The sequence below is a fragment of the Dipteris shenzhenensis genome, chromosome 27, assembly GCF_047967505.1.
Source record: "Dipteris shenzhenensis isolate YYH24624 ecotype China chromosome 27, Dip_SZ_1.0, whole genome shotgun sequence".
Classification (NCBI taxonomy): Eukaryota; Viridiplantae; Streptophyta; class Polypodiopsida; order Gleicheniales; family Dipteridaceae; genus Dipteris; species Dipteris shenzhenensis.
The window spans coordinates 26,472,547-26,499,983 of record NC_141622.1 but is presented as its reverse complement, the minus strand read 5'-3'; the positions used below and the strand labels follow the sequence as shown (position 1 = coordinate 26,499,983).

The 27,437-nt window shown below is 45.3% G+C and overlaps 1 protein-coding gene across 1 annotated transcript in view; it reads right to left on the bottom strand.

Annotated features, from left to right (window-relative positions):
• The window catches only part of LOC147884098 (M28 Zn-peptidase nicastrin), a 55,357-nt gene extending 28,259 nt beyond the window's left edge, over positions 1-27,098 (bottom strand). The window contains exons 1-3 of the mRNA XM_087398980.1: positions 26,739-27,098; positions 26,142-26,314; positions 23,551-23,654 (exon numbers count right to left, since the gene is read on the bottom strand). Of these exons, the coding sequence (XP_087255106.1) occupies positions 23,551-23,654; positions 26,142-26,314; positions 26,739-27,021 (560 nt within the window). The 5' untranslated portion in view covers positions 27,022-27,098. The remainder of the gene's footprint in view (positions 1-23,550; positions 23,655-26,141; positions 26,315-26,738) is intronic.
• Between the last annotated feature and the right edge of the window lie 339 nt (positions 27,099-27,437).

Here is a 27,437-nt window from a genome sequence, read left to right as displayed (position 1 = left end):
TCAGCAAATGCTAAGAGCTTTTGAAATGTATCAAAGACATCACTCTTCTTCTAAAGAGAATAGACCCACACTTTCTGTGTAGCATCATCAATGAAAGTAGCAAAGTAAGAAGCACCACCCAATGAGACAATAGACAGAGGTCCACACACATCACTATGAACCAACTCCAATGGTTCAAGCCTCTTCTTGCCCAAAGATTTTTTATGTGAAGACCGTGTTTGCTTCCCATACATGCAATGCTCACACATGCTAAAATCTGAAAAAATAAGCATGGAAACATACTGCAAACCAGAAAGTATCTTCATTCCTATCATGCTCATGTGTCCCAACCAACGATGCCACAAAGAGACAAATGGCTGGTCGGTCACATTGATTACATTATCTCTTATGCCTGACACATGCATTGAGTACAACGTTCCATGCTTGGAACCTCTAGCAATCACAAGTGACCCTTTGCTAATTTTCCATGTATTGTTGCCAAAAACAAATGATAGCCATCATCATCAAGCTGTCCCGTACTTATCAAGCTCTTTTTCAGATTTGGAGCATGCCTAACATTCTTGAGTACAAATGTAGAACCATTAGGAAGAGACAGGTGGATATCTCCCACTCCAACAATGTCACATGGATAATCATTTCCAAGTCTCACGGTTCCTTTCCTTCCTGCATCATAAATGGTAAACCACTCCCTATGTGAAGTGACATGGAAAGATGCTCCTGAGTCTAGTATCCAATTCTGTGACAATGCATTATCACTAGTCACAAGAAAAGCATGCTCAAACATGGAGGCATAAAGAATGTCACCCTCATCACTATTGTTACTTATGGCATTCACTTCCTCTATATTGACCGTGGATTTCTCTTCCTTCTTGGATTGCACATTAGCTTTGCCTTTGCCTTTATCGTTCTTCCATTTGTAGCAATCCTTTTTGAAATGGCCTTTCTTCCCACAATAGAAGCATTCCAAATCCTTTTTGGCATGGGATTTTCCTCCAGATTTGCTTCTAGACTTGCTTGTATTTCTGTCGTGGCATTTCCCCCTGGAATATGACCTCCCTCTCACATTGAGAGCACTTGAACTTTTAGTTCCAGCATTGTTCTTTCTATTTATCTCCTCAGTGAAAAGGCTACTCTCAACATCACTGCTTGTCAGGCCTCCTGCACGGGCTGAATTGCTTATAGCAGTCCTAAATGTGTCCCAACTTTCAGGAAGGGTGACCAATAAGAACATTGCCTTAACTGAGTCATCAAAGGCAATTTTCTGAGCTGAAAGTTGACTGAAAATTGTGTTAAACTCATTTAAATTGCTAGACATTGAAGTCCCTTCTTCTGTGCGAAGATCTATGAGTTTCTTCACTCAATACACTTGACAAGCGGCACTCTGCTTCTCATAAAGATCATGCAACTTTGTCCACACACCATAGGCACCACCAGCAGTATCTTTCACATTGAAATACACCGATTTTGAAAGTGTGAGCATGATCGTGGAGCGTGCAAGCTCATCCAATTCCTTCCATCATCTTCCCAATCCTCTCGCTTTATGCCTTTGCGTTTTATAGGCTTTACTTGCTTCTTCTACACCACAACATTGTAGATTTGCTACTTCCAATAGGAGAAGTTTGTGCCATCCAACTTCTCAATGTTAAACAATGCATTCTCTGATGCCGAAGCCATCACAATGGATGACAGAACAACCACGATACACTACACCAATGTATCAAACTCAAGCCCAAAAAATATCAACTGCAATGACAACAGCCACACTGTCACTATCACAAATACATGTTCTGCTGTGAGTGACCTCAGGGCATCCCAAAACTAGCCAATAGCTTTTGCACGGTAGCTCCGATGCAAAAAGTGTAAACAGAAGAAATGTAGCTTGTAAAAAACTCTGCAACTTCTTAGTTTACAGCAAGTCCAAAATCCTTACAGATTTCCTTATATCTGCTGTTGGAAACCACCACCTGCAAACTTTTACTGCTGTAATAACAGTCTGCAACAGTTTTGACCTGTTTTGAACTGTCAATATCTTCCCAAATATAACTTGGTTGCCTTTGCTGTAAACACCAAAGTTGTAGACAACCAATAGATCTACAAACTTCTAGTCTACTGCAGGTCCAAATTCATTATGGATTTTTTGATATTCACTGCTGAAAGCAGCCCCCTGCTCACTTTTTCTAGCTGCTGTCATAAACTGTCACTGTAAATCATGGCCATACCGGGCATCATAACTTTTTCTCTAAATCCCGAATTGAAACGCTTTCAAAAACAAGATTGTAGATTGTCCAAAAAACTAAAACTTCTTAGTTCAACTCAGAAGACAATTCCTCATGGATTCTCTGATATTCACTTCTGAAAACAGCCACCTGCTCACTTTTTGCTCACTTTTTACTGCTGTCACAAGACTGCAAATTGCCAATCACCAACTTTTCCTGAAGCATTTGAGGCATAAACTCCAATGAAATAGCCCAACAATTCTGAAAATTATTGTCCAAAAAATTCCCTTAGTGGGAAGAGTATTGCACTCACAAAAATAATCCCTTCCTGGGATACAAGACAGCTTCAGAAAAACACTCCTCACTTATGCTCACTTTCTCAGCTAAACAAAGGCTCAAAATGCATCAATTGTAAGCAATCACTTTCAGCCAACCTTTGGCTTGATATGCATCAACTTGAAGGCATAAACCCAACTGAAATCTGAATGTACCAGCCGCCTTTGATCAACTAGACTCCGTCACAAGCAAAAGACGTTTTTGCTTTCGGGCCCAAAAAAAAGCAACTTCTAGTGGCTGGAATTATAGAGCAACAGGTCGTTTTTGACCGTAGATGGATAATATTCATTCTCCCCTGCTCAAACAAGGCAATAGATTGCTGGAACAGTCGAGGCAACCTGATATATATGGCTGAAACAATAAAAACGAGCTAATATATGTCAATCAACACCGCAGTGCTACAGTCTCCTTGTTGGCTTCGCTCAACCAAGCTCTGATACCAGTTGATGGAGAGGAGGTCTTATCGAAGAGCAACAAAGAAAAGGAGAACACCAAATATTGTGGATGCTAACTCACCCAGATCAAGGTAAGCTCTTATTATATATATATGGTACAAAGGGGTATAGACTGGGCCATTGGCCTTTACCCCAACAGACTTCGACCAAGCCCGGGCTGCCATTGGTATTACTTTTCTTTTCATTCCAATGGTGGTACTTGGTTTAGGAGTCTCAACTAGCTTCGCTTGCTTGGCTTGACCACTAGACTGTGAGGCACTCCCTTTGCTAATCCACTTCTTTTTAAACCCAGTTTTTCTCAAGTACTCATACCGAGTCCCAACTTGCACAAACCCACTTGGTCTGTTCCCTTTTGCATCCTCATAGTTCAGGACTATGGCAATTGCTTCATCAAGCGTGTTCGCATACTTAGCCCGAACTTCCATCTTAATCCGATCATTCAATCCAAAGATAAAATCTTTTACCTAGATTGACTGAGGTAGAGGTTCATAAACTTTCACTACACTTTCTCTGAACTTATTAGTGTATTCCGCCACTGATAAATTTCTCTGACGAAGGTTTCGATACTGATTCCAAGCTCGAGATGCTTCGTCAAGAGGTAAGAAGTGTTTTCTAAATTCTTTTTTAAACCCCTCCCAAGTAATGGATGCCATACCATCTTTCTGTTGTTTTATCCACCACCTATCCGCTGCCTCATTAAACATATGGGTGGCCTCGCGGATTTTCTTTATATCATTCCTAATTTCACAAATGGCAAAAGCCTTGTCCCATTTGTGTAACCAAGTCTCTATGATATCACAACTACGGTCAGACATCCGACCAGAATACTTTTTTGGCCTATAATTAGCAATATTAGGCACCTTAGCTGACACGACCCCGCAGGATCTGACCCTATCACTGACCTAGAATCTCGTCCTCAATCCAACCAGAATCATAGCGCAGGCACCTCGATCCTTCCCAGCACGTGGGCTATAGCTCGACTCATCCATAGGCCCATATCTAACCCAGGCGTCCCATACCACCTGAGCTCGTCCAAAGGACCTTCGATACACCACCTATGATCCGCCATGTAGATGGCCAGAGTCCCGGCCTGGGTCCAAGCCCCATCCATCAGTTGAGAAGCGCTCAACTGATCTACACAATAGCACTGGTCCTCCCTCTATATAGAAGGAAACCTACTATAGATAGCACAATGCTATGAATAGCTCCCTCCATATAAATCGAGCACTATATATGAATCAATCCCTATATATAGCAATCTCAGCTAAAAATAGCCATCCAGCCCTATGCTATCCCGTAACCCACATTAACCTGCTATCCAACCCTAGGTACACCATGCACATGACATACTCCCCTTCCTCTAAGAACTCACTCCTGAGTTCACTAGAAAGCACGAAAACTCTCTGTGAAGATGAGTCAATGCCAATAACTATACTCTGACTGTCAGTTTGAGTGTGCTATACTTTCCATGAGATTCAAATCAAAGAAAATCTAAGGCCAAAGCCACAATCTTTGATAACTAACCCAAGGAAGTAAATCTCTCAATCTAAACAAGGTTACATATCGTCGAGTAATCTTCTCGAGAAATCAAGTAACGCCTGAATCCACAGAGTTAATTCCGTTGACATATCTATACACAAGCATGGTAAAATCCGTACCTGAAGGTAAATGATTCTATCAACCTTATCTATTGAGTATCCTTGAACTCAAAATCTTAGGTTGAGATCGAGGAATCATTGTTCGAACATCCCCATCAATTGAACCCCTCCAGCCCAATTTTTGGGTTGCAATTTCTATCAACCCTAATTCTTGATTTATTTAGTATTCAGAAAATCCCTCAACGGAATACCCTTGTAATTCAAATTCTCGGGTTGAAATACATGACAGACTTTCCATCGTAGAACAATTAGGTATCCGTTCATAACTCATGATGGAAGAATCTTCATGGAAGTATCATTAGGCAAACACCTGACCAAAAATATGGTCCCCCTGATCTATCCTCGAAATGCCCCTACATGAGGATAATCAGAAAAATTCAGTTGGCTATATCCAGTCAATGGTACTGTTCTAGACATGTATATAGTCAACCATCATAGGAATAACATCCTATGTGATCCAAAGACTACGGAAACATACAATCCGAAATCTCTTAAAACAAGATCCACTATCGAATATCCTGTATAAACTTGTGTACAACAAAACCGCTCCAATCATAGGATCATCCAGTTCTTAGGACCTCTTATCTAGCAACATCAAGTTCCAAACAAGGCACTAACAGACCATCATCAGAAGAGATGCGGTAACCCTCCCTGAGATTGAGTCTAGACTATGGAGCTCCAAAGTTGAACCCAAAAAATACATGGCTTCTCTCAGGGTAAAGAATCTTAGTCAGCCCTCAGTTTTTTTTTTTTTTAATACATGGCTTCTCTCAGGGTAAAGAATCTTAGTCAGCTCTGATACCAAATGACACGACCCCGCAGCATCTGACCCTATCAATGACCTAGAATCTCATCCTCAATCCAACCAGAATCATAGCGCAAGCGCCTCGATCCTCCCGACCACCCCCGAGCACGTGGGCTATAGCTCGACTCATCCATAGGCCCGTATCTACCCAAGCGTCCCATACCACCTGAGCCCGTCCAGAGGACCTTCGATACACCACCTATGATCCGCCATGTAGATGGCCAGAGTCCCGGCCTGGGTCCAAGCCCCATCCATCAGTTGAGGAGCGCTCAACTGATCTACACAATAGCACTGGCCCTCCCTCTATATAGAAGGAAACCTACTATAGATAGCACAATGCTATGAATAGCTCCCTCCATATAAAGCGAGCACTATATATGAATCAATCTCTATATATAGCAATCTCGGCTAAAAATAGCCATCCAGACCTATGCTATCTCGTAACCCACGTTAACCTGCTATCCAACCCTAGGTACACCATGCACATGACATTAGCCCTCCTAGGCTCGACTGTATGAACACTGGTTTCAGGCTCCATTGGAGCTTTACCCTTCTCTTCACGAGATGGTCTAGTAGACATACTATGAACCATTTTCCTCAGCTCGGATTGCCCTACATTTGCTTGTAACTATTGCACTAAAATCTGTTGCAAGGCAATTCTACCAAATAGTGTATGGCCTGTTGGGCGTGACACCTGCGGGGTCGGCCGGACTCCCGACTCTACGAGATCCACCCTAGAAGCTTCTTCTTCTACTTCCATTTAGGTCGATGGGGTTGTGTGTGTGTGTGTGTGTGTGTGTGTGTGTTTTTTTTTAACACACCTAAATTGTATCCAGAATCAAAAGCCCAACACCCAAATTTACAGCTAGCCGGGCATATATCAACTTAAACCAAAACCACTTTTCCCTATACTAGGGAACCTCCTGCACACCTAAGCTGCAAATATCCCATGCATAACAGGCATGTAACCGAATATTTGCATCAATCTAATATGCCTCCCAAATCTGGAACCCAATACAACGCGTAGGAACTCCAAACTAAAGACAAATAAAATCTGAAATAGCACTAGAAATACCAAAATTCAAGAAAAGAAGAGTAAGATGCTCCCTGGTAATTTCTTCTTGCTAGCCACCATTCGATCTGTAACTCAGAATCGACTTCTTGAATGCGATTGTCTTGGAACCCAATTTTCTTCTCTTGTTTCAATATGTGACGTCGATTTGGCTACTGTTGACCAGGTAGGTCTTCGTGAACACAGTCATTAATCTTTTGATATGACTAAATGTAACCAAGCTTCTCAATATTCGTTCACAGCAAAATGCATGTATCTCAGCAGGCTACCAGATCCATTAGTCAAGCCCTGAGCAGAATTGTCACGACTAACACAACCATTTGTCCATCGTAACGCACGAACTTTGCAGAGCTACTGAATTACCAGACAGAAATATATGAACCGCTCACGGACTCTCTCCCCACCGTACAAGGGCAAGAATCATCAGCACACCGCTTACCATCAAACTGCCATACGTAAGCACTAGCCCCGACTACCAACGGAATCAGGATGTGCTCACAGGCGCCTATAATCTTGTCTTCCACGCCTTCAAATCAACGACAAAAAATACCAAGATAACGACAGCTAGTCCCCGCGATGCCAAGGAGCCCTGAAGGTAACCACCCGTAAACCTGCGCGTGCGCCACTCTAATATCCAACGCAGCTCCTTTCCACCAAACAAATGGACCTTGGTATCGAACTCCAAGCGCCCTTCAAGTAGCACATGCAAGTCCCGTAATGACACAATAACCCTCTGCTTGCAGTCGTGAACTCCTGCTCCAAATCGTCAACAGCTCGTTAGATTCCCGTCACCAAGCCCACGTACAGCTTTCGTCTTTGATTCCGATCCCGTATAACTTTGTGTGCATTTCTTCTTTGCACTCTGAGCGAAGCGTCGCTTCAAACTCCCACAGCCCGATACAATCCTGCAACCAGGGCTCTGATACCAAATGATACATTAAAAAAACCATTAACGCCTAACTTCTTTTGTAATTCAGGGGCACAGGCACATACACTTTCCTCCCAGCCAACCTTAGTGGTAGCAAACTCAGAATCTGAATTACGTGAAAGCTCCTGCTTGCAAAGTTCCACCGAGCCCCAATTCCCTAGATGGATCTAATATGCCACATGTCTTCATTCTAGGTTACCTCCTAAATGCATCATTTACCCCTCTCTTGGGATATCATTGAAATCATTTGCCCCTTGGCACATTTAATGCATTTAGATCCCCTAGCCTTAGATCCACCTAGTTGTTGGGGTAAAGGCACTGGCCACCCTATGTAAATAGTACGTTATGTTGTACTTTAGTGTAGGACACTTAAGTACGCTAAGTACACATTTGTACTTAGCTGTACTTAAGGGTTACTACCTTATCCATAATATAAAAGTGTGTACTTGGGGAGGTACCACTCACTCATTGTGATTATCCCCACAAGTGTGTGTCTACAGTGAGTCACTCCCTACTCTCTCCCTCACAATCTATCAACTGGTATCAGAGCCAACGGGCTCTCTCTCCTACCCCTTCCCTCCATCCTCGTCCGAGCTTGGTAGCGCAACGCTTGTGACCCGAGCGAGGGATAGAGGGGTTGCTGAGGATGCATCTGCCCGCCACGCAGGATTGGCTGTAAGGCATTCATCGGGCGCGCCCATCTCCAAGTTTGGAGTAGGACGGCGGGCAGCAAAGGTTGCACGCATCAGGAGGCATCGAGCTTTAGCGCGCAGCTAGCTGGCTAGCATAGCGAGCAGCTCTTGCGAGCATCACACAGTGCGCGAGCTAAGGCGGGCGGCATACGCGTAGACAGCGCGAATCGAGAGCGGGTCAGCGAGCTGCAAGGCCGAGCGGGATAGGCGTGGGCGAGCTGCAGCGCGCGGCCCAGCGAGCACGGCTGCAAGGACGATAGTCGTCGGCCACCAGGGCCGACACCAAGTCGGCCAGGCCGTCGCCTCCTTCAGCCATACGCCTTCCACCTTCCCTCGTCCTTGATTACAACGCCTCCAACAGCAGCGAGAAGTACGTGCTAGCGCGCGGGTACGAGTATCGAAGTGTGTAAGTGCAGCTCGAACAGCGTGCAAAAGTACAGTCAACGGGCTTAGTATAGCAGAGATTGTACCGTGCAAGTACAGCGCGAAATACTAGGACATTGAGTGTCTAGAGACACGCAAGTCTGTGTTTCCAGCGGGCACACTTCTCTGTGCACCAACGAATCAGCAATTTTCTGTGTATTCCAACATTTGGCACGTTTTCCTGCGCAGCATTTTGCGGCACAGCAAATTACTGCAAATGCATGTACAGGTGCTACTGTGGCAGGGCATCACTCAACTCTGAGGCTTAGCTTATGCCGCAAACAGAGTTGAGACAGGTTATTCACTTGGCCAGTGATTGTACACAGTGGTGGCACTAAGAGTATGCATTGGACAGATCTGTACTTGATACTTGCAGTGTATGCTTTGTTGGATGCAACTCAATGGATTTGCAGTCAAACGCCTTGTGTGAGCAGTAGCAGTTGATGCCATTTACTGTGTCAATGCACGGAATGTGCTGCCAATTCAAGGGGCTTTTGATGCTATTATGCTTGTGACAAATGCTTTAGCTTGTTGCTGAAAGTACAATCACATTTGGTACAGATTTGGTCGATTTTGACCAAGTTTGACTTTAGTCAAATTTGGGGCTTTTGTAGCCTGACCGGCAATTTGTCAAGTGGGAGCACTCTACATGCATCAGGCTATCTTGTGGAGCACTACTATGCTTTGAAAGTGCAAATTTGACTTACAGTGTTTGGTCAAAGGTCAATCTTTTCAAATTGGAGGTCACATCCCTGATTTTCTTCATGCATTCAAAGGGCTTTTGAGCCACCTTACTTCCAAACTGTAAATTCAGTTGGGGGGGAAGTTTCTGGAGCATATGGAGGTCTAAAATCAGAGATTTTCATCCAAAATCAGAGATTCACTGTTTCTTGACAGTCCTGGACTGTCAAACAGCAAGTTTGACCAAATTTGACTGTCAAAAAGTCACTGTTTCTGCAGCAAGTGGGAGAAAGACTTTCAGTTGGTTTTATGCCACTGAAACAGTACCAAGTTCACTTTTGATCGTACTTCCGCTGCGGGAGAATTTTTTCTTGGAGTGACTAGTGCTTAATTGCACACCTACAGGGAGTCTACTTTCTTTACTATGAGTTCCGGTAGCGACGTGTCGTCCTTGTTTCAGATAAAGAAGCTCGAAGGAGCTAAAAATTACGACATATGGAGGACACAATGCTACAATGTGCTGATGCAGAAGGACCAGTACAAGCCTATAAAGGAGAAGGGTGTTAAGCCCCCCAACGTTACTGATGAGCAGTGGGAGAAGATGGACGGCTTGGCCAGGTCGACCATTATGCTTACAGTTGTTGATTCACTGGTTGTAGGCATCAGGGATGAACCTACTGCGTGGAAGATGTGGCAACGTCTTGAGGATACTTATGCCAAGAAAAGTGCCACGGGAAAAGCTTACTGGCTAAAAAAGCTTGTTGGTCTTCAAATGAAGGAGGGGACAGCTATGTCCACTCATATTATTGAGTTTAACAGCATATTCAGCCAGGTGATCAACCAGGGGTTGAAGCTCGATGATGAGCTGAAAGCTACACTCATCCTATGTTCTCTACCTGAGTCATGGGACACATTCAGGACTTCTACCAGCAACTCAAAAGCCATTCTGTTATTTGCAGATGTGGAGAGTGCTCTTCTACAGGAAGAGATGAACAGAAAGAACAATGCTATTGGGAAGTCAAATGCTTTGAATGCACGCAGCAGGTCCAAAACACGTGGAAAAGACAAAGAAAGAGAGAGGAGCAAGTCCCGCTCTAAGAGTGATCTTGTATGCAACTATTGCGGCAAGAAGGGACATATTGAGAAAAAGTGTTTTCAAAAGAAGAATGACCAGAGAGCCAAAGAAGGCAAGGCTCAAGGCAAGTCTAAGGGCAAAGAAAAAGAGGAGCTGAATGTTACTTATGTTAGTGACAGTGACAGTGGACGTGAGATATGTTTCACCTCTTCACTGGAGGCTCATACACTTCATGCTGGTGATGGATCAGATATGTTTTCCTGGATTATAGATTCAGGTGCTTCCTTTCATGTGACATCCTACAGAAATCTGTTTGTCAGATATGCAGGAGGGCAAAAGGGAGTTGTCTTTCTTGGTGATAACCATGCATGTTCTATCATTGGCATAGGTGATGTCAGGCTTGTTCTTGAAAATGGCCAGCAGTTAATGCTCAAAGGGGTCAGGCATGTTCCTGAGGTGAAGAAAAACTTGATTTCCACAGGGTTGTTGGATGACGATGGTTATCATACCACCTTTGGTAATCAGAAATGGAAAATCAGCAAAGGGGCAATGGCTATTGCCAAAGGTCCTAAGGTTGATACTTTGTATTCACTTCATGGTGGACATTGTCCACATTCTGATGTAAATGCCACCGAGCTGCCAAAGATTTCATTGTGGCATAGCCGGCTTGGCCATATGAGTATTAAGGGAATGGAGCAATTGGCTCATTTTGGTTACTTGCCGAGTCTAAAATTTTCAGATTTAAAGAAATGTGAATTTTGTCTCTACGGTCGTCAAGTACAAATACCTCATAAGAGAAGGTCAGATCAGAAATTACAGCTCTTGGAGCTAGTACATACAGATGTGTGTGAGATGCCTACACTCTCTTTAGGAGGTTCAAAGTACATACTGTCATTCATAGATGACGCCACCCGCAAAGTGTGGGTTTACACTCTCAGAAAGAAGAGTGATACGTTCAAGGCTTTCACTAAGTTTGTTGCACTGGTCGAAAATGAGACAGGCAAAAAACTGAAAGCCTTACGATCTGACAATGGTGGAGAGTATCTGTCCAAAGAATTTCAAGAATTCTGTGAGGCAAAGGGTATTCAAAGGGTGTTGTCTGCACCATATGATCCTCCACAGAATGGTACAGCTGAAAAAATGTTCAGGACCATTCAAGAGAAAGTCAAATCCATGTTGTCACATGCTGCATTGCCCCACACATTTTGGGCTGAAGCTGTAAAGACAGCTGTGCACCTTATTAACAGGTCACCAAACAAGAGACTATGTGGCGGTGTGCCTGAACAGGCATGGACGGGTAAGCCTCCGTCTTACAAACACCTACGGGTCTTTGGTTGTGTCGCGTATGTGCATGTACGCAGGGAGGACAGAACTAAACTGGATCCAAAGTCTCTTAAATGCATATTCCTAGGTTACGGTGACAAAGGTGAGATGGGCTACAGGATTTGGGATCCCAAGAACAGAAAACTTATACGCAGCAATGATGTCGTGTTTGATGAAACCATCATGTTCAAGGAACCTGTTGTACAGCAGGGACCTTTAAAAGTAACTATTGATGATGACAGGCATCATGGGCAACACGAACAGGCTGTAAATCAGCCACAACAGCAGCATAACCAGCCATTAAATGATGCTGCAGCAGGTCCTAATGGACAGCCAGGTATGGCAGAAGACATCCCAATGGATGAAGCACAGTTAGGTGATCTTCCTGACATGCAAATGCAGCCAGGAGACATGGGACAGCAACCTTATCTGGGTGATGAACAGGCTGGACAGCCAGCTCAAGACGATGGTCATTGGGTTAGAAGGTCAACTAGACCGACGCGGCAGCCAGAAAGATTTGTTCCAGGCATTGATTATTTGATGCTCACTGATTGTGGAGAGCCTTCATGCTACAGAGAGGCTAGGCAGAGGGCAGACAAGGTTCAATGGGATCTTGCTATGAAGGCTGAAATGGACAGCCTTCACAAGAATGGCACTTGGGAATTGGTATCCTTGCCTACTGGTAAGAAGGTACTGCCATGCAAATGGGTTTATCGACTTAAGGTCACACCTGGTGAAAAGCCAAGGCATAAAGCCAGACTGGTTGCCAAGGGGTTCAAGCAGGAATATGGTGTTGACTTTGATGAGATATTCTCTCCTGTCGTTAAGGTGACAACACTCAGAACTGTATTAGCATTGGTTGCATATGCAGATATGGACTTGGTCCAAATGGATGTCAAGACGGCATTTCTTCATGGTGATTTACATGAAGAGATTTTTATGCAGCAGCCAGAAGGCTTTACAGTAAAGGGAAAAGAGAAGCTTGTGTGCAGGCTGAAGAAAAGCCTTTATGGTCTTAAGCAGGCACCCAGAGAATGGTATCATAAGTTTGATACATTCATGCGAATCCAAGTAAATAGTACGTTATGTTGTACTTTAGTGTAGGACACTTAAGTACGCTAAGTACACATTTGTACTTAGCTGTACTTAAGGGTTACTACCTTATCCATAATATAAAAGTGTGTACTTGGGGAGGTACCACTCACTCATTGTGATTATCCCCACAAGTGTGTGTCTACAGTGAGTCACTCCCTACTCTCTCCCTCACAATCTATCACTAGTCTTGTGCCATGTCACCCTCACCAAAGACCTTGATCTTGATTCCTTTTTGATCATTTACGTAAAGCTCAAACAAATATAATACAAACATTGATCCCTTAAAGGAAAATGTCAACTGACCCTTTCGAGGTCATGTTGCCTCAACTTGAGCGTAACACAAGGAGGAGAGGGTGGAGCCAGTTGAAGATTTAGATTTAGATTTAGAGAATAAGGAGCAAGAGGGACTGAAGAAGACTTTTGCAAAAGAGGAGCATTCCGAGGTTAGTCAGTCCTTTAATTGAAAACAATCTTCTATCCTATTACCTTAGTTGAGCTTCAATTAGCTAGTGCTATTGTACTACTTCTAAGTCCTAAATGCCCCAAATGTTCCATTTATACTAAGTACCCTGGACCTCCTGTGTGCCTTCTATGTCTCAACACATATTTGAGTTCACTGTCTTGGGTGTTGTAGGTATACTAACCTGAACCTCCCGTGTGCCTTCTATGTCTCAACTCGTATTTGTGTTCAGTGTCTTGGGTGTTCTTGGTGTCACAAAAAGAAATAGCAAACTGCAGTCTTCTTCCCTAATCATAATTGTACGCTAAGTGGTGCCAAGAGGGCACTGATTAAGCTCTTAAGTTGCCACTTGAACACACTAGGGGTTTTCTTGACTTGACTTCGTTGCTTAATTACAATGAGCGTGCAAATAGATCTTTATACTTTATTTACCATTTGATCTTTATATAGTATTTCTTTTGCACCTCGATTGTACTTGAGGGATAGTCGTGTTCGTCAGTTGGAGATTTGTCTTGCTCTTAAGTGCTTCTTATTTTTCTTGACTCAATTTTGGTCCATGAGTATCAGGTGCATGTAGATAACAAATTTTTATCCTTCATTCACCATTTGATCTTTATTTGTTATTTCTTTCACACCTCTACCATACTTGTGAAACAATCATGTCTATTGGTGGGGACTGAACTTGAATGTATGCCACACACATAATCGCAATGAAACATTTAATTGAAACCGTTTCAAGGGTTTTGAAACATTTTAAAATAAAACATTTTAGCATTTTCTTAATTACTAAACATTCTATTTAGCAATACCTCCAAAGACTTTTGAAAGTTCCTTGAGCAGAGGTCCCCATATCCTCACAAACCCGACCATTTGGCAAGGGCAGTGAAGGCAGTTCAGCAAGGATTGATCCGAGTTGTTTAATAATACGAAATTTTATAGATGGATGACCGGCACTTTCCCACAAGCACGCAAGTGGGAACTGGGAATCCGGAGCTACGCTAGCCCTCTTTCGTTAGGCAAGCCTAGTGGCACATATATGCATGCACCCTCTATGACATCCCTCAATTGACTGATACTAGAGGCCTTCCACACCTACCTTGCCCTGCCTCTTGTTCACTATTCACCACCAGTGATATCAAACATGCAACCCTCAAGCTACACCATGGCCAAGCCAAAGATCATGAGGAGCCATGCAATGGGTACATTAAACACGCCTTAGCACCCTAGCCCCAATCTTAGCAAAGCTATTGAGCGAAGCGGTTTGCATTGGTTTCCCTCACACTTGGACCCTGAACACCAATGTTTCGATCCATAAGGCAAGGGATCCCGTAAGTCTGAAAAAATTTAGGGCTACTATATTGAAGCATCAACAATTGACACTCATGTTAGTCGTTTGCAGAGCGTGAGAGATTCAGAGTTCTTGGGCAAGCAGGCTTCCGAGCGGATCGTGCTACAATGGACCACATTTTCACGCTGGAGGTGTCATTGAGGAGGCTAGGGCACAAAAGCAAAGGGTCTACAATTGCTTTGTGGATTTCTGCAAAGCTTTTGACAAGGCGACATGGGCCCGACTATCTAGGTGACTACATCATCTAGGTAGAACCGGGACATCACCTGGGCAGTCCACACACTCTACAAGCAGGTATCAAGCACAATCAAGATGACGATCGGATGAATTAGAGGAGACCATGATAATGTTGGGGCTCAAATGAGGTTTTCCTTATCACCAACCTTGTTTGACCTATACATTGATGAACTCGAGTCCTTCACCATGACACTAGGTGGAGTAGACTCAACCTTTACCCAGATCTCTGATCCCGATACGTGGCTCTATTCTCCTCCTCAGCCAACTCCCGAGGGTCTCTAGTGACACCTGTGTTAGAAATGACCCAACACAGGATACGCACAGCGGAAGACTGACAGAATTGCCCAAGAGCTCACACAGTGTGGTGTGGGGTGTGGAATCACAAACGTCTTAACTTACATGCATAGATGTGCAAGCCAGTAAATAGACAATGTTTAGAGACAAATATAGAAGTGACACTTTATATTTCCGTCCGTCCAGAAACTAGGACAGGATACAATACCAAAAGGTCCTTCTACTACAAGCCTGGCACTTCTAGATCTTTGAGCCCGAGTGCTCCACCTCGAGCATATGTAGACTCTCTGTCTAGATCCCTTCCACCTTGCTGTCTGGAAGCCAGCCTAGGTGGGCAGCACCTTGAGCTCAGTCTGCAGCCCTATGCCAACCTCCTTCTCCTCCTGTGTGTAGGTCCAAGGGTGGGCCTGTGGCTGCTGCTGTCTGCTCCCCAACTGCTGCTGCAAGTGATACTGAATGAGGGCTGGAGGCCCTCCTTTTATAGGGCACAAGGCCTGCCCCAAAAAACCGACCAGCAGCCTGAATCTGGCCGACCCTAATCGGCCGACCAGGCTGCTATAAAACCGCCCTAAAAGGGCTCACTTAACCAGGGCCCCCTGGCCCACAAAACTAGGGCTTTAGCCCTCACTTCAAGGGCTGATGCCCTCTTATATATGCAGGGTCCAGCCCCCTTTTGCCCTGCCATTTCTAGGCATGGTAGGCTGGCTGGAACCAGCCCTACCAGCCCTATGACTGGCTGACCAGATCGCTGGTCACCCCCGCCCTGTTGCGCCTCTGCCAGGCCTTTTTCCAATGCCGTACAGATCTGATAAGCCTCCTTACATTCCTGTACAGTGGGGCCGTACCCTGCTGATGTCAGCACGCCCTTCGCAGGGCCCTATTGCAGGGTAGTCTCATCTATCTGTGCAACACCAGACCGGACATCAGTTTTACTGTTGGCGTTTTGAGCAGGTTCTCCAATAAGCCCCGGGAGAATAATTGGAATGCAGGGTTGCGGCTGCTTAGGTATGTGAAGGGCACTCTTGATTATGGCATCACTTATGGTATGGGCACTTCCTTGGCTGGTCATTGTGACTCAGATTGGGCTGGAGATGTTGGGTGAGCAATCAGTTGGAAGACCAGCTAAATGGCTTAATTGCATATCAGCTCCAGCACTTCCAGTGCTCATTTCTGCCTGCTCCAGCCGGCCGTACGCCTGTCCTTTGCTTTGACAGCTGCCCACATGGCAGCTCATGTGCTGCCCATGTGACAGCCCCAATCTATCCAGGTCTACCTCCCCCATGCTCTCCTCATATGGGGGCTTACAGATGGGGAGGTGACCATTCCAAAACCCCCTCTCACCGACACATCCAAGCCCAATGCCAACACATCAATGACATGCTCTAGTAACTCCCTGGTCGTAGTCCTCTGGAACATTTCGATGTCAAAATCTTTTCCTAGCTTTTCATCCAATGGCTCCTGCTCCACCAGGTCTGGTTCCGCTTCCGCACACCATCCTGGTACACAAGTCCATCTTTAGTAGCGCCTCTTGGCACCAGCTCCTTCAGTCACATTCCCGCCTTCGAACTCAAGCAATCCAGCCGTCACGATCTTCCATTTGTCCCGCTCATAATGAGCAAAGTCTTCCAGGCATCATGCTTTGAGGGTCTGTTTCAACCCGTCTTTCCTTTGGCAAGGTCTACAACCAATGAATATTTCCAGATAACCTGGACCATGAACTCTCGTTGAGTTCTCAAATAGGTACTCCTCTGGCTTCAGTAGTCTTTGTCCATCACCTTCTAGCAATCTACGTCCGAGATTTGAAAAAGCACCAATACTTCCCCTTCTGCCTTCGAAGAAGGCCAATTCCTTCCAATCTCGTATCACCTGAGACAAATGAAGAGCAGAGTCTCTCCACAGCATGCTATAAAGGCTCAAATGCAAAATATCAAGTACATACCAGAGTGTTGTTCTGCTTGTGTGTTTGCTCTGAAAGCAAACCATGTACCTCATCGAGGCACATACCAAGAGCCTGTGTAATCCTGTACTGTCCCCTTCTGAAGTACAGCATCCATCTGACCATGAGACCCCAAGGCCCTCCATGGAATCCACCCTCCTGTTAGTGTCAACAGCCACGCACCTGGAAGGTACCAAGCGCTCCATGCTGTCCTTCACCTTCACAAAGGCATCTGACTCCTCGTTGACCCACATCTCTATGTTAGACATCCTCACTGTGATTTCTTGGTCAACATATCTGACCTCGGTAACACTCGGTGATGTCACCAGGAACAACTCTTTGATTACCACATTTGCTTTGGCCACTCCCCCTGAATCTGAGTTGGACTCCTTTTTGTTTTTCCAATCCGCCTTTTTCTTTCTACAGTCCTTTGCAAAATGTCATGGCGTATCACAGTAGAAGCACTTCCTCTGCTGCTTCCTCTTCGAAGTCTCCTCGTCGTCAGAGTTTTCTTTCTTGGACTTGCCACCGTTGGACATGCCCTTTCCTTTGCCAGCATAATCCTTCGCCAGCATCGCCTTGTCGTCTTTATCCTTGTTGTAGAGCTTCTCCCAAGCTTCCTCCTGTAGCAGTAATGGACCCAACTCCTCAAATGTTAAGGTTTGGTCCTCTATCCTCCTGTCACGGTCATAACAAAGCTCTTGAAACTCCAAGGTAGTCTTCTCAGTACCATCAAGGCCAAATGGTATGAGTCTGTCTTCTGACCAACTGCTGCCAGCTGATCCCTCACCACATTGATCTTCGTCGAGTGGCTATGTACCATATCTCCTTCCATATCAAGATTGTAGAGTTGATGCTGAAGAAGCAAAATCCGGGAGGTGTTGTCCGTCTCGTACAGATCCTTCAGAGTGACCCACGCCTCTACTGACATCTCGGCCATCTGGATATGTGAAAGAACAGAGTCCGCCGTAGTCCCTATGATTAATGCCAGGGTATGGGCATCTCTGTCTTCCCAAGCTTCGAGCTCCTCTCTGTCTACTGCCATGACTATCTCTTGCCTATCCACCATGACCTCCGGCTTCGCCTCCACTCCGGTGATCAGCTTCCACAACTTCCGAGCCACTAAATGACTCCAGATCTTCACTTTCCAGATCAGGTAGTTGGTCCCGTCCAGTTTCCCAGACTCTCCAAAGTTAGGGATAGTGAATGAGAGAAAACTGGGGGAGGATGAAGGGAGAGCAGGGGCTGAAGAGGCTGTTGAGGTTGACATCTCTACTGTTTATACCACACAGCAAAGTCAATCAAACTCAATTTCAGTAGACCAGAACTCTGAACGCACCTGATTGAACCGAGTCACCCTCCTCACAAGGGTACAATCCTCCAGTCGTGGAAGTCGATTCCCTAGAGCTTCTGAATAAGGGTCGTCCTTCAGCAAGGTCCCTGCCTTCAGGCTCCCACACCTATGAGCCTCCTACTTGGGCTCTGATGCCATGTTAGAAATGACCCAACAGAGGGTACGCACAACGGAAGACTGAAAGAATTCCCAAGAGCTCACACAGTGTGGTGTGGGGTGTGGAATCACAAACTTCTTAACTTATGTACATAGATGTGCAAGCCAGTAAATAGACAATGCTCAGAGACAGATATAGAAGCAACACTTTATATTTCCATCCGTCCAGAAACTAGGACAGGATACAATACCAAAAGGTCCTTCTACTACAAGCCTGGCACTTCTAGATCTTTGAGCCCGCGTGCTCCACCTCGAGCATATGTAGACTCTCTGTCTAGATCACTTCCACCTTGCTGTCTGGAAGCCAGCCTAGGTGGGCAGCACCTTGAGCTCAGTCTGCAGCCCTATGCCAACCTCCTTCTCCTCCTGTGTGTAGGTCCAAGGGTGGGCCTGTGGCTGCTGCTGTCTGCTCCCCAACTGCTGCTGCAAGTGATACTGAATGAGGGCTGGAGGCCCTCCTTTTATAGGGCACAAGGCCTGCCCCAAAAAACCGACCAGCCTGAATCTCGCCAACCCTAATCAGGCCGACCAGGCTGCTATAAAACCGCCCTAAAAGGGCTCACTTAACCAGGGCCTCCTGGCCCACAAAACTAGGGCTTTGGCCCTCACTTCAAGGGCTGATGCCCTCTTATATATGCAGGGTCCAGCCCCCTTTGGCCCTGCCATTTCTAGGCATGGTAGGCTGGCTGGAACCAGCCCTACCAGCCCTATGACTGGCCGACCAGGTTGCTGGTCATCCCCGCCCTGTTGCGCCTCTGCCAGGCCTTTTTCCAATGCCGTACAGATCTGATAAGCCTCCTTACAGTCCCGTACAGTGGGGCCATACCCTGCCGATGTCAGCACGCCCTTCACAGGGCCCTGTTGCAGGCCGTACGCCTGTCCTTTGCTTTGACAGCTGCCCACATGGCAGCTCATGTGTTGCCCATGTGACAGCCCCAATCTCTCCAGGTCTACCTCCCCCATGCTCTCATCATATGGGGGCTTACAGATGGGGAGGTGACCATTCCAACAACCTAGACAGACTTAAGACTTTCTGTGACACACATGATCTAAAGGTCAACCTTGGTTAAACCAGGTCATGATCTCCAACGCATCTCAAGCAACTGCACATCCAAAGCAATTCACCTTCAACGGGGCACCAAGTGATATTGTTGCATCTTATGCATACTTGGGAGTCCTCTTTTCAGGCCTGATGAGACCAGCTATGTAGGCGCTTTGAGCAAAGCATCTGCCACACTTGCCAAACTCGAGCATCAATGCTTTCAATTCCACTTTCAAGACCACAGGACCAGTATCTTCTACTCAAATTCTCTTGTTCATCTAGCTAGGATGTATGACAGTCCCATTTGGAGGGAAGATCTATTGAAGACAGACCAGTCCCACATCGAGAGACTACAAGTTATACGTCTAGCGGCTTCTACGGAGATCATTGCATGTACATCTCAGAGGAGGGTCTTAGCGATCCCCCTAGCTATACTCCGATCTATCTCCCATATGCATTGAGGATTTCATTTGGGCAGTTTTGAGTATCCTCTCACCGACTACAGATTGAGATGGGACGAGCGGAGGGCACCCCACATGATACATGGATCTACACTCTACGCAACATGTAGGAGGTTGAGACAGAGGAGCACCTAGCATTCAGATGCCCTGTCTACTATGACATCCGAGGATGCCATCACTTGCGGATTTGGACCACTCACAGATTTCTTGACACATCTTGATCAGTAATGCGTGATGAATTTTCTCCTTGAGGCCTCGCAACATAAAGACAGACTCCTAGTGCAAAGGCGAGATCAGGAGGGCTCATCAGAGTGTTGGAATGGTCACTTCCCCATCTGTAAGCCCCCATATGAGGAGAGCATGGGGGGGGTGAGCCTAGGGTTAGAGAGACTGACACATGAGCAGCAACATGGCTGCCATGTAGGCAAAAGAAAAGAGAGAGGGAGGGGGCTGCCACATGGGCAGCACCTCTCACTGAGAGGAGAGTAGTTGGCAGAAGGAAGCTTGCCTCGAGGGCAGATCTGGCAGAGAATGGCCAGGGGACTGTCAAGGGCAGAGCGGAGCAGATCTGCACAGCATCTCCAGCCTGGAACAAAGGCACGATGACATCAGCAATGGTACAGACCTGTACAGGTGCACACAGCAGGTGTACGGGCAGGACATGGTGCCAGCAAAGGGCTGCAGCATGGCACAGACATGGCGGGGGGGCAGCAGGAACCGGGTCAGCCACTGGATAGGGCTGGTGGTGGGGCTGGTTGGAGCCAGCCAACCAGGCCAGCACATGGGCAGACCTAGGGGCTGGTCCCCTGCATGGAATGGAGGGCCAAAGGCCCTTGTTTTGAGAGCCCCTTGAGGCGGTTTTAGCAGTAGACTGGTCGGCCTGTTTGGGTTGGCCAGAATGATGCTGCTGGTCGGCTTTTTGCAGCAGGCCTTGGGCCTATGAAAAGAGAGGCCCTGGGCCTCATAATTCATCCAACCATCCAGCAAGAGCAGGAGCAAACAGAAGCATCCAAAAGCCACTCCCTTGGGTCTCACACTGGGGGTGAAGGAGAGTAAAAGGTGTGCTGCAGACTGAGTTTCCTGGACCTTGGCTGTCTTCTAGGGCAGCAAGGTGTTGTGATCTGGACGGAAAGTCTACTTACGCTTGAGGTGGAGCATGCAGGCTCAAGTCTAGAGATAGCCAGCAGATAGGAGTACCTAGTGGTAAGATTAGAGGACCACACCATTGGTGGGACTCTGGATCTATCTCTTTTGTATTGTGTCCATAGCTTAGGAAGGAATTATATTATTTTGGTGGTTTCTCTATCTGGCTTGTTCATTGTCTATTGATGAGTCTGCACATCTATTTTATGCACATAAGTTAAGAAGTTTGTGATTCCACACCCATACCCCACTAGGTGATTTCTAACATGGTATCAGAGCCCAAGTAGGAGGCTCACATGTGTGGGACCCTGAAGGCAGGGCCCTTGCTGAAGGATGACCTTGATTCAAAAGCTCTTGGGAATCGACTTCCACCACTGGAGGACAATGCCCTTGCGAGAAGGAGGGTGGCTCAGGTTCAGTCAGGTGCGTTCAGAGTTCTGTTCTACTGAAGGTTGAGTTTTGTTCGACTTTGACGTGTTGTTTAGCAGCAGAGATGTCGACCTCTTCATCCTCTTCAGCCCCAGCTCTCCCTTCCTCCTCCCCCAGATTTCTTTCTTTCACCATCCCTAACTTTGGAGAGTCTGGGAAACTGGACGGGACAAACTACCCAATCTGGAAGGTGAAGATCCGGAGTCATTTAGTGGCTCGGAAGCTATGGAAATTGACAACGGGAGTGCAGGCGAAGCCGGAGGACATGGTGGATAGACAAGGGAATATACTCATGACAGTAGACAGAGAGAAGCTCGAAGCTTGGGAAGACAGAGATGCCCATGCCCTGGCATTGATCATAGGGGCTACGGCGGACTCTGTGCTTCCTCACATCCAAATGGCGAGACATCAGTAGAGGCGTGGGTCACTCTGAAGGATATGTACAAGACAAACAACACATCTCGGATCTTGCTTCTTCAGCATCAGCTCTACAACCTTGATATGGAAGAGGGAGATTCGGTACATAGCCACTTGACGAAGGTCAAGGTGGTGAGGGATCAACTGGCATCAGTTGGTCAGAAGGTGGACTCGTGCCATTTGTCCTTGATGGTACTGAGGAGGCTAGCTCGGAGTTTCTAAAGCTTTGTAATGACTGTGACAGCAGGACAAAAGACCAAACCTCTCACTTTTGAGGAGTTGGGTCCATTACTACCACAGGAAGAAGCTAGGGAGAAACTCTACAACAACGATAAAGATGACAAGGCACTGCTGGTGAGGGATTACACTGGCAAAGGAAAGGGCAAGCCTAACAGTGGCAAGTCCAAGAAAGGCAACTCTGATGACGAGGACACTTCCAAAGGAAGCAAAAGAAGTGGTGCTTCTATTGTGACATGCCAAGACATTTTGCGAAGGACTGCAGAAAGGAGAAGGCGGATCAGAAAAACAAAAGGAAGGAGTCCGACTCAGATTCAGAGGGTGAAACAAAGGCCAAAGCAAATGTGGTAATCGAAGAGTTGTTCCTCGTGACATCTCCATGTGTTACTGAGATTAGATATGTTGACCTAGAAACCACAGTGAGGATGTCTTGACATTGAGATGTGGGTCGACAAGGAGTCGAGACCTTTGTGAAGGTGACGGACAGCATGGAGTGCTTGGTATCTTCCAGGTGTGTGGTTGTTGACACTGACACGAAGATGGATTCCATGGAGTGCCCTGGGGTCTCATATTCAGATGGATGTTGTACTTTAGAAAGGGGCAGTACAGGATTACAAAGGCTATTGGTATGTGCCTCAATGAGGTGCATGGTTTGCTTTCAGAACAAGTACACAGGCAATACGGCGATCTGGTATGTACTTGATGTTCTTCATTTGAGACTTTAATATCCTATATGACCAGTAAAGGGGCATATCCACATAGTAATTGTGCATTCAAAGACTGCATTAAAAAGGGTCCATTTTCTCAAAAATCAGCTAGCTATAACCATCCATGGTTTTTTCAGGCACTCCATTTGTAGTGATCTCAAGCTAGGACCTCCTTTTCTTCCTGTTGGTGATGTTGTAAATCTAGACCTGCAACCTTGAGATCCAATATACAATACACCACTGGTAGCCCCTGCATAGTGGTGCATTCAAGAGATGAATAACGTGTGGTGTTCAGAATTTTGAATGTGGCAATTGATAAGTATTAAAGCGATCTCCAATCTCAAAGCATCAACACAGAAGAAAATACTTCTTCTGTTTTGGCATTAAAAATGACAAAATGTATGAAAGACACTGCAAATCCCAATGGTCATACCATCATAAAGACGGCACTCAGGATAACTACAACATTTCAGATGCAATAGGAAACAGTTCAGACATCCAACAAGCTCATATGCAGAGGGTGCAGCTTCCACACCTGATACGCTCTCAATAAAGCATTGGAAGACTCACCCGCCCGTTATTGCAGTGGCATGCCTGCCCGCAGCATCATTTTCTTCTAGTTCTTTCAGAACAAAATGAAGATTTTCATTCTCAAATGCAAAATAAACCGGATACTGCAACCAAAACAAGCATACGAGTAAAAACCCATCAAAAACCAAAAGAGAACAAACAAATGAAAAACAAACTGCTGAGATAGTAAAGTTCACAATGGTTGTGAGCATCAACCATATAACGATTCAGCAATCATCAAATATGAGAATGGTTGAGAACTGAAACCACAAAGCCAAGCTGATGAAATTATTCCCCTCTCACTAACTGAAGCAGTCTTTTGAATCAACTTGACTTACCACTTGGTGAAACCCTTCTGTAGCCCTTATAAGAGTGGTATTTTCTTATCCAAAATTCAGTATCAAAATGTGTGCACTATACAACAGGTGTTCAATTCACATTGGGTGTTGTCATCCAATCAACAGAAATCTTTCAATCCGAGGCAGGCCAATTGTCCTGCTAAATTGGTTCTCAGCCTAGGACTTGTCCCTTGAAAGGGAATATACATGGTGACCTCAAATTTCAATAGCCCAATTACTCTATTTTCTAAAATTAGTAATAGATGAAAAATAAAGTGCAATTGAGCTCCAATGCACTACCCAAGCTATAAGTAGCTCCAATGCCTTTTCATTTGCTCCGGGGGAAGTCTACTAGTGCAAAAATTCCTGGCCAACTTTGAAGAGCGGCCCTTATCTGTAAAATCCCTCTGCCTTGCCCTAGTTTCCCATTTCTAAACCTTTGTGTGATCATTGTAATGAAGTAAGTGTGTAGCATGGCAAAGGCTATTAGACTCATCCTGAGTCAAAGTCCAAAAATGACTAGCTCCTATCAATTCTTGGCAAGTGGCTTTAGCTTTAGCTCCATTTTCCTTAAGATCATGCATAAAATTATTGCCACAGTCGCAGATAGCCTGCTGCATGCGAGTACCAAAAGCTGTCCATGCATAATCAACATCCATTTGACAATAATCCCAAAAGGGGGCCAATGCATTTTTCACCAAATTTTTATATTGCTCATGCTGCAAATAATTATTATTTACTAGGAACAACCTTCTATCTGGCAACCTATCCTTATGAATATGATAAAGGGATAGTTGCAACCACAGAGGAGCATGATCCAAATGAGGGAAGGCATTGTCAGCCCACATGTCACAAGTCAAGGCATCAAATTGCTGCACATTGAACATGTACCAGCGATCCAAGCGGGCTTGATAAGTAGAATGCGCATTGTGCTGAAAAGTATAGCCAGGCATCAAAGGTTTAATCTCTTTCCAAAGGTCAAGCAGACCAAATTGTGAAAGTAAATGAGTCCATTGGGCTTTCTCAGGGACAAGCATATGCGTATGACCTGATGAATTATCTCCTAGCCGCGGCACATTATTGAAATCTCCACAGAGAGGCATTCTGTCTCCCGGGATAATATAGCATGTCTCGCAAGATCAAAGCTCTATGATGGGAAGATTGTGGAGCATAGACAGAAGCAATTTCAAATCTCTCTCCTTGGACAAGACATTGCACAATAATTTAACGACCAGCACAGTCATTAAAGCCACAACTGGCTGAAGATCGTGCTTCACAAGCAGCACAACTCCAGAGAAGGAGTTATATCCCACAAAGTGCCCTGAGTGACCTTTTGCGAAAATCGCACAACCCCTGTACATTGTATGTCAAACACTGTAGTTTGGGCAGCATATTTACAGATTTACAAGTATGTACATTCTAAAGAAATCCCAAAAGAAATCAAGATTGCATATCAGTCCCACACACACACACACACATAGCAGAGCTAAACTAAACAAGTACCTAAGGGTAGATGAACTCCAAAAATAGAATAAATCTAAGAACTAAAAAGAAAATGGGCTCTAAAGCTCTCCACTTTGGATTTCAATTCTGCGTTAAAGGATCATAAACATACGAAATTGCAAAGCTATAACGACTACAATGAAGGATAGCGGACTTTCTTCATTGCTTCTCTTGTATTATAGCCCTTTCTCAGAAGTAATAGGATTAAATTACTAAATTGAGATATAAAGGCACTCTTACTTGTGCAAAGACAAGTCTTCGATGACATTAATTGTTGCATCAAGTAGTGCAATTGACATGTGTGTCAAAGATTTAGCAGATGATTGGTATACAAATCTGGAGATAGAGATAGAAGGCATAAATAACGATCATAAACAACGATTGATCGCTACTCAGGAACAATTTAGTATGCATACAGGGTTTAAAGCATGTAGATTGACAGTGTTTGGACAATGAGAGAGACTTAAAGGTCAAGACTTTTGTAAGCATGCAAAGCTACCAGTTTGATTATGATGCAAGTTTTTTGCAAATCCTATGTTAGAATGATAATACAGATTTGGGAGGACATACCCCGTCAAAGTCTTTGAAATTGCATAACTTTGATAGAGCAGCCCCAAATTAGAGCTATATCTTCACTTGAATGGAGCTTTTTTATTACAAGAAAAAGTGGATGACAAATTGACCCTTTCTCCTTCATTGATATTTAAGCAGACTTTTAAAAATCACCCAAAATTGTCAATAAGAACTCACAGGTATGGTATTGTGTATAAGCCATTGTTCTAGTTCTGCAACTTTACTGATGGTATCTGCATCCGCATCCGCGTCTTCAGTATCAGCTTTACCGTCCCCAGAACCTTGATTGCGAAATTTGGGAGGAAGGAGCAATAATAGACCTCCTAGAAGCCGCTTGCTTTGTAAGATATCTGCAGACCTTGTGCAAAACATGAAACCACTTAACTGCCATAATGTGATGTCAACTAATTGTTGAGACCTTTATCCAACACGCGCAGCCACGAAGTTATGAGCGGGTTGAAGACATACCTACAGTAAGTAGCCTAACATGGAAGTTGTCTGATTACTAGCAAAACAACTAAATAAGCCTGAGATGAAGAACTGGGCGATAAATTCACAGTCACGATTAGATCCGGGTTGCGAAATAAATGCTCAGAAAAAATAAAAACTCTGCTTTTCGCAGCACTGACAATGTGTTCCCTTGCCAATAATAATTTTTAAGTTGATACGCAAAACAGGGCCGATAAATCGCTACATACCACAGTGTTACAAAAATTTTAATCAGGTGGTACGAAATTCTGATGCGCACGGTGAAACAACACCGCAGAACAATACCGCTAAGGAAAGTAATGTCGACTCTGGCAATGGGGACGATGACAACGTGGCGGGAGAGATCGGTGTCTTGGTGACAGAGGAGCAAGGAGCTGGCGTGGTGGTTGAGGCCAGCTCGACGGGAACCGAAGGGGATGCCGTTGAGGTCGTATTGGATCATGCGATAGACATCGACGACGGCGGCGGCATCGCCAATTTCGATACAAGCGGCGAAGAGGCAGAGGAGGCCGAGAAGGGCAGCCAAGGAGTCAAGAAGGAGGCGCTCATCAGCTCGGTGGGAAGCCATGGCAGCTGCTTGAAGCTCCAACAACAAACAGTTCAAGAGCTCAAAGCTCAGAGCCTCAGACAGAGAAACAGGGAGAGAGTGTGTCAACTCTTGCACAGCTTGAGCTTTCACTCTCTCGTCCCCTTCCCTGCACGTGTGGGACATCCTTCCCACCGTGTTGACATCCACATGGACATCTCACATCACCAATGCCACACACACGGCTTCCACGTCGCTCGCCAGCCTGCCCAGTCACCAAAACAACTTGTAGGTCCCCGCGCAGTTTGCTATGCCTATCTTTGCCTGCTAGAGAGGGGAGCTTCCATTATTCTAGATAGAATCCCATATCTAGTCATCTATCGGCCTCTCCAAGTAAAAGAACTATCCTCGTGTAGTTTGCCATTCCCCGTTGCACCGGTCGGAACCTCCTATGCCTG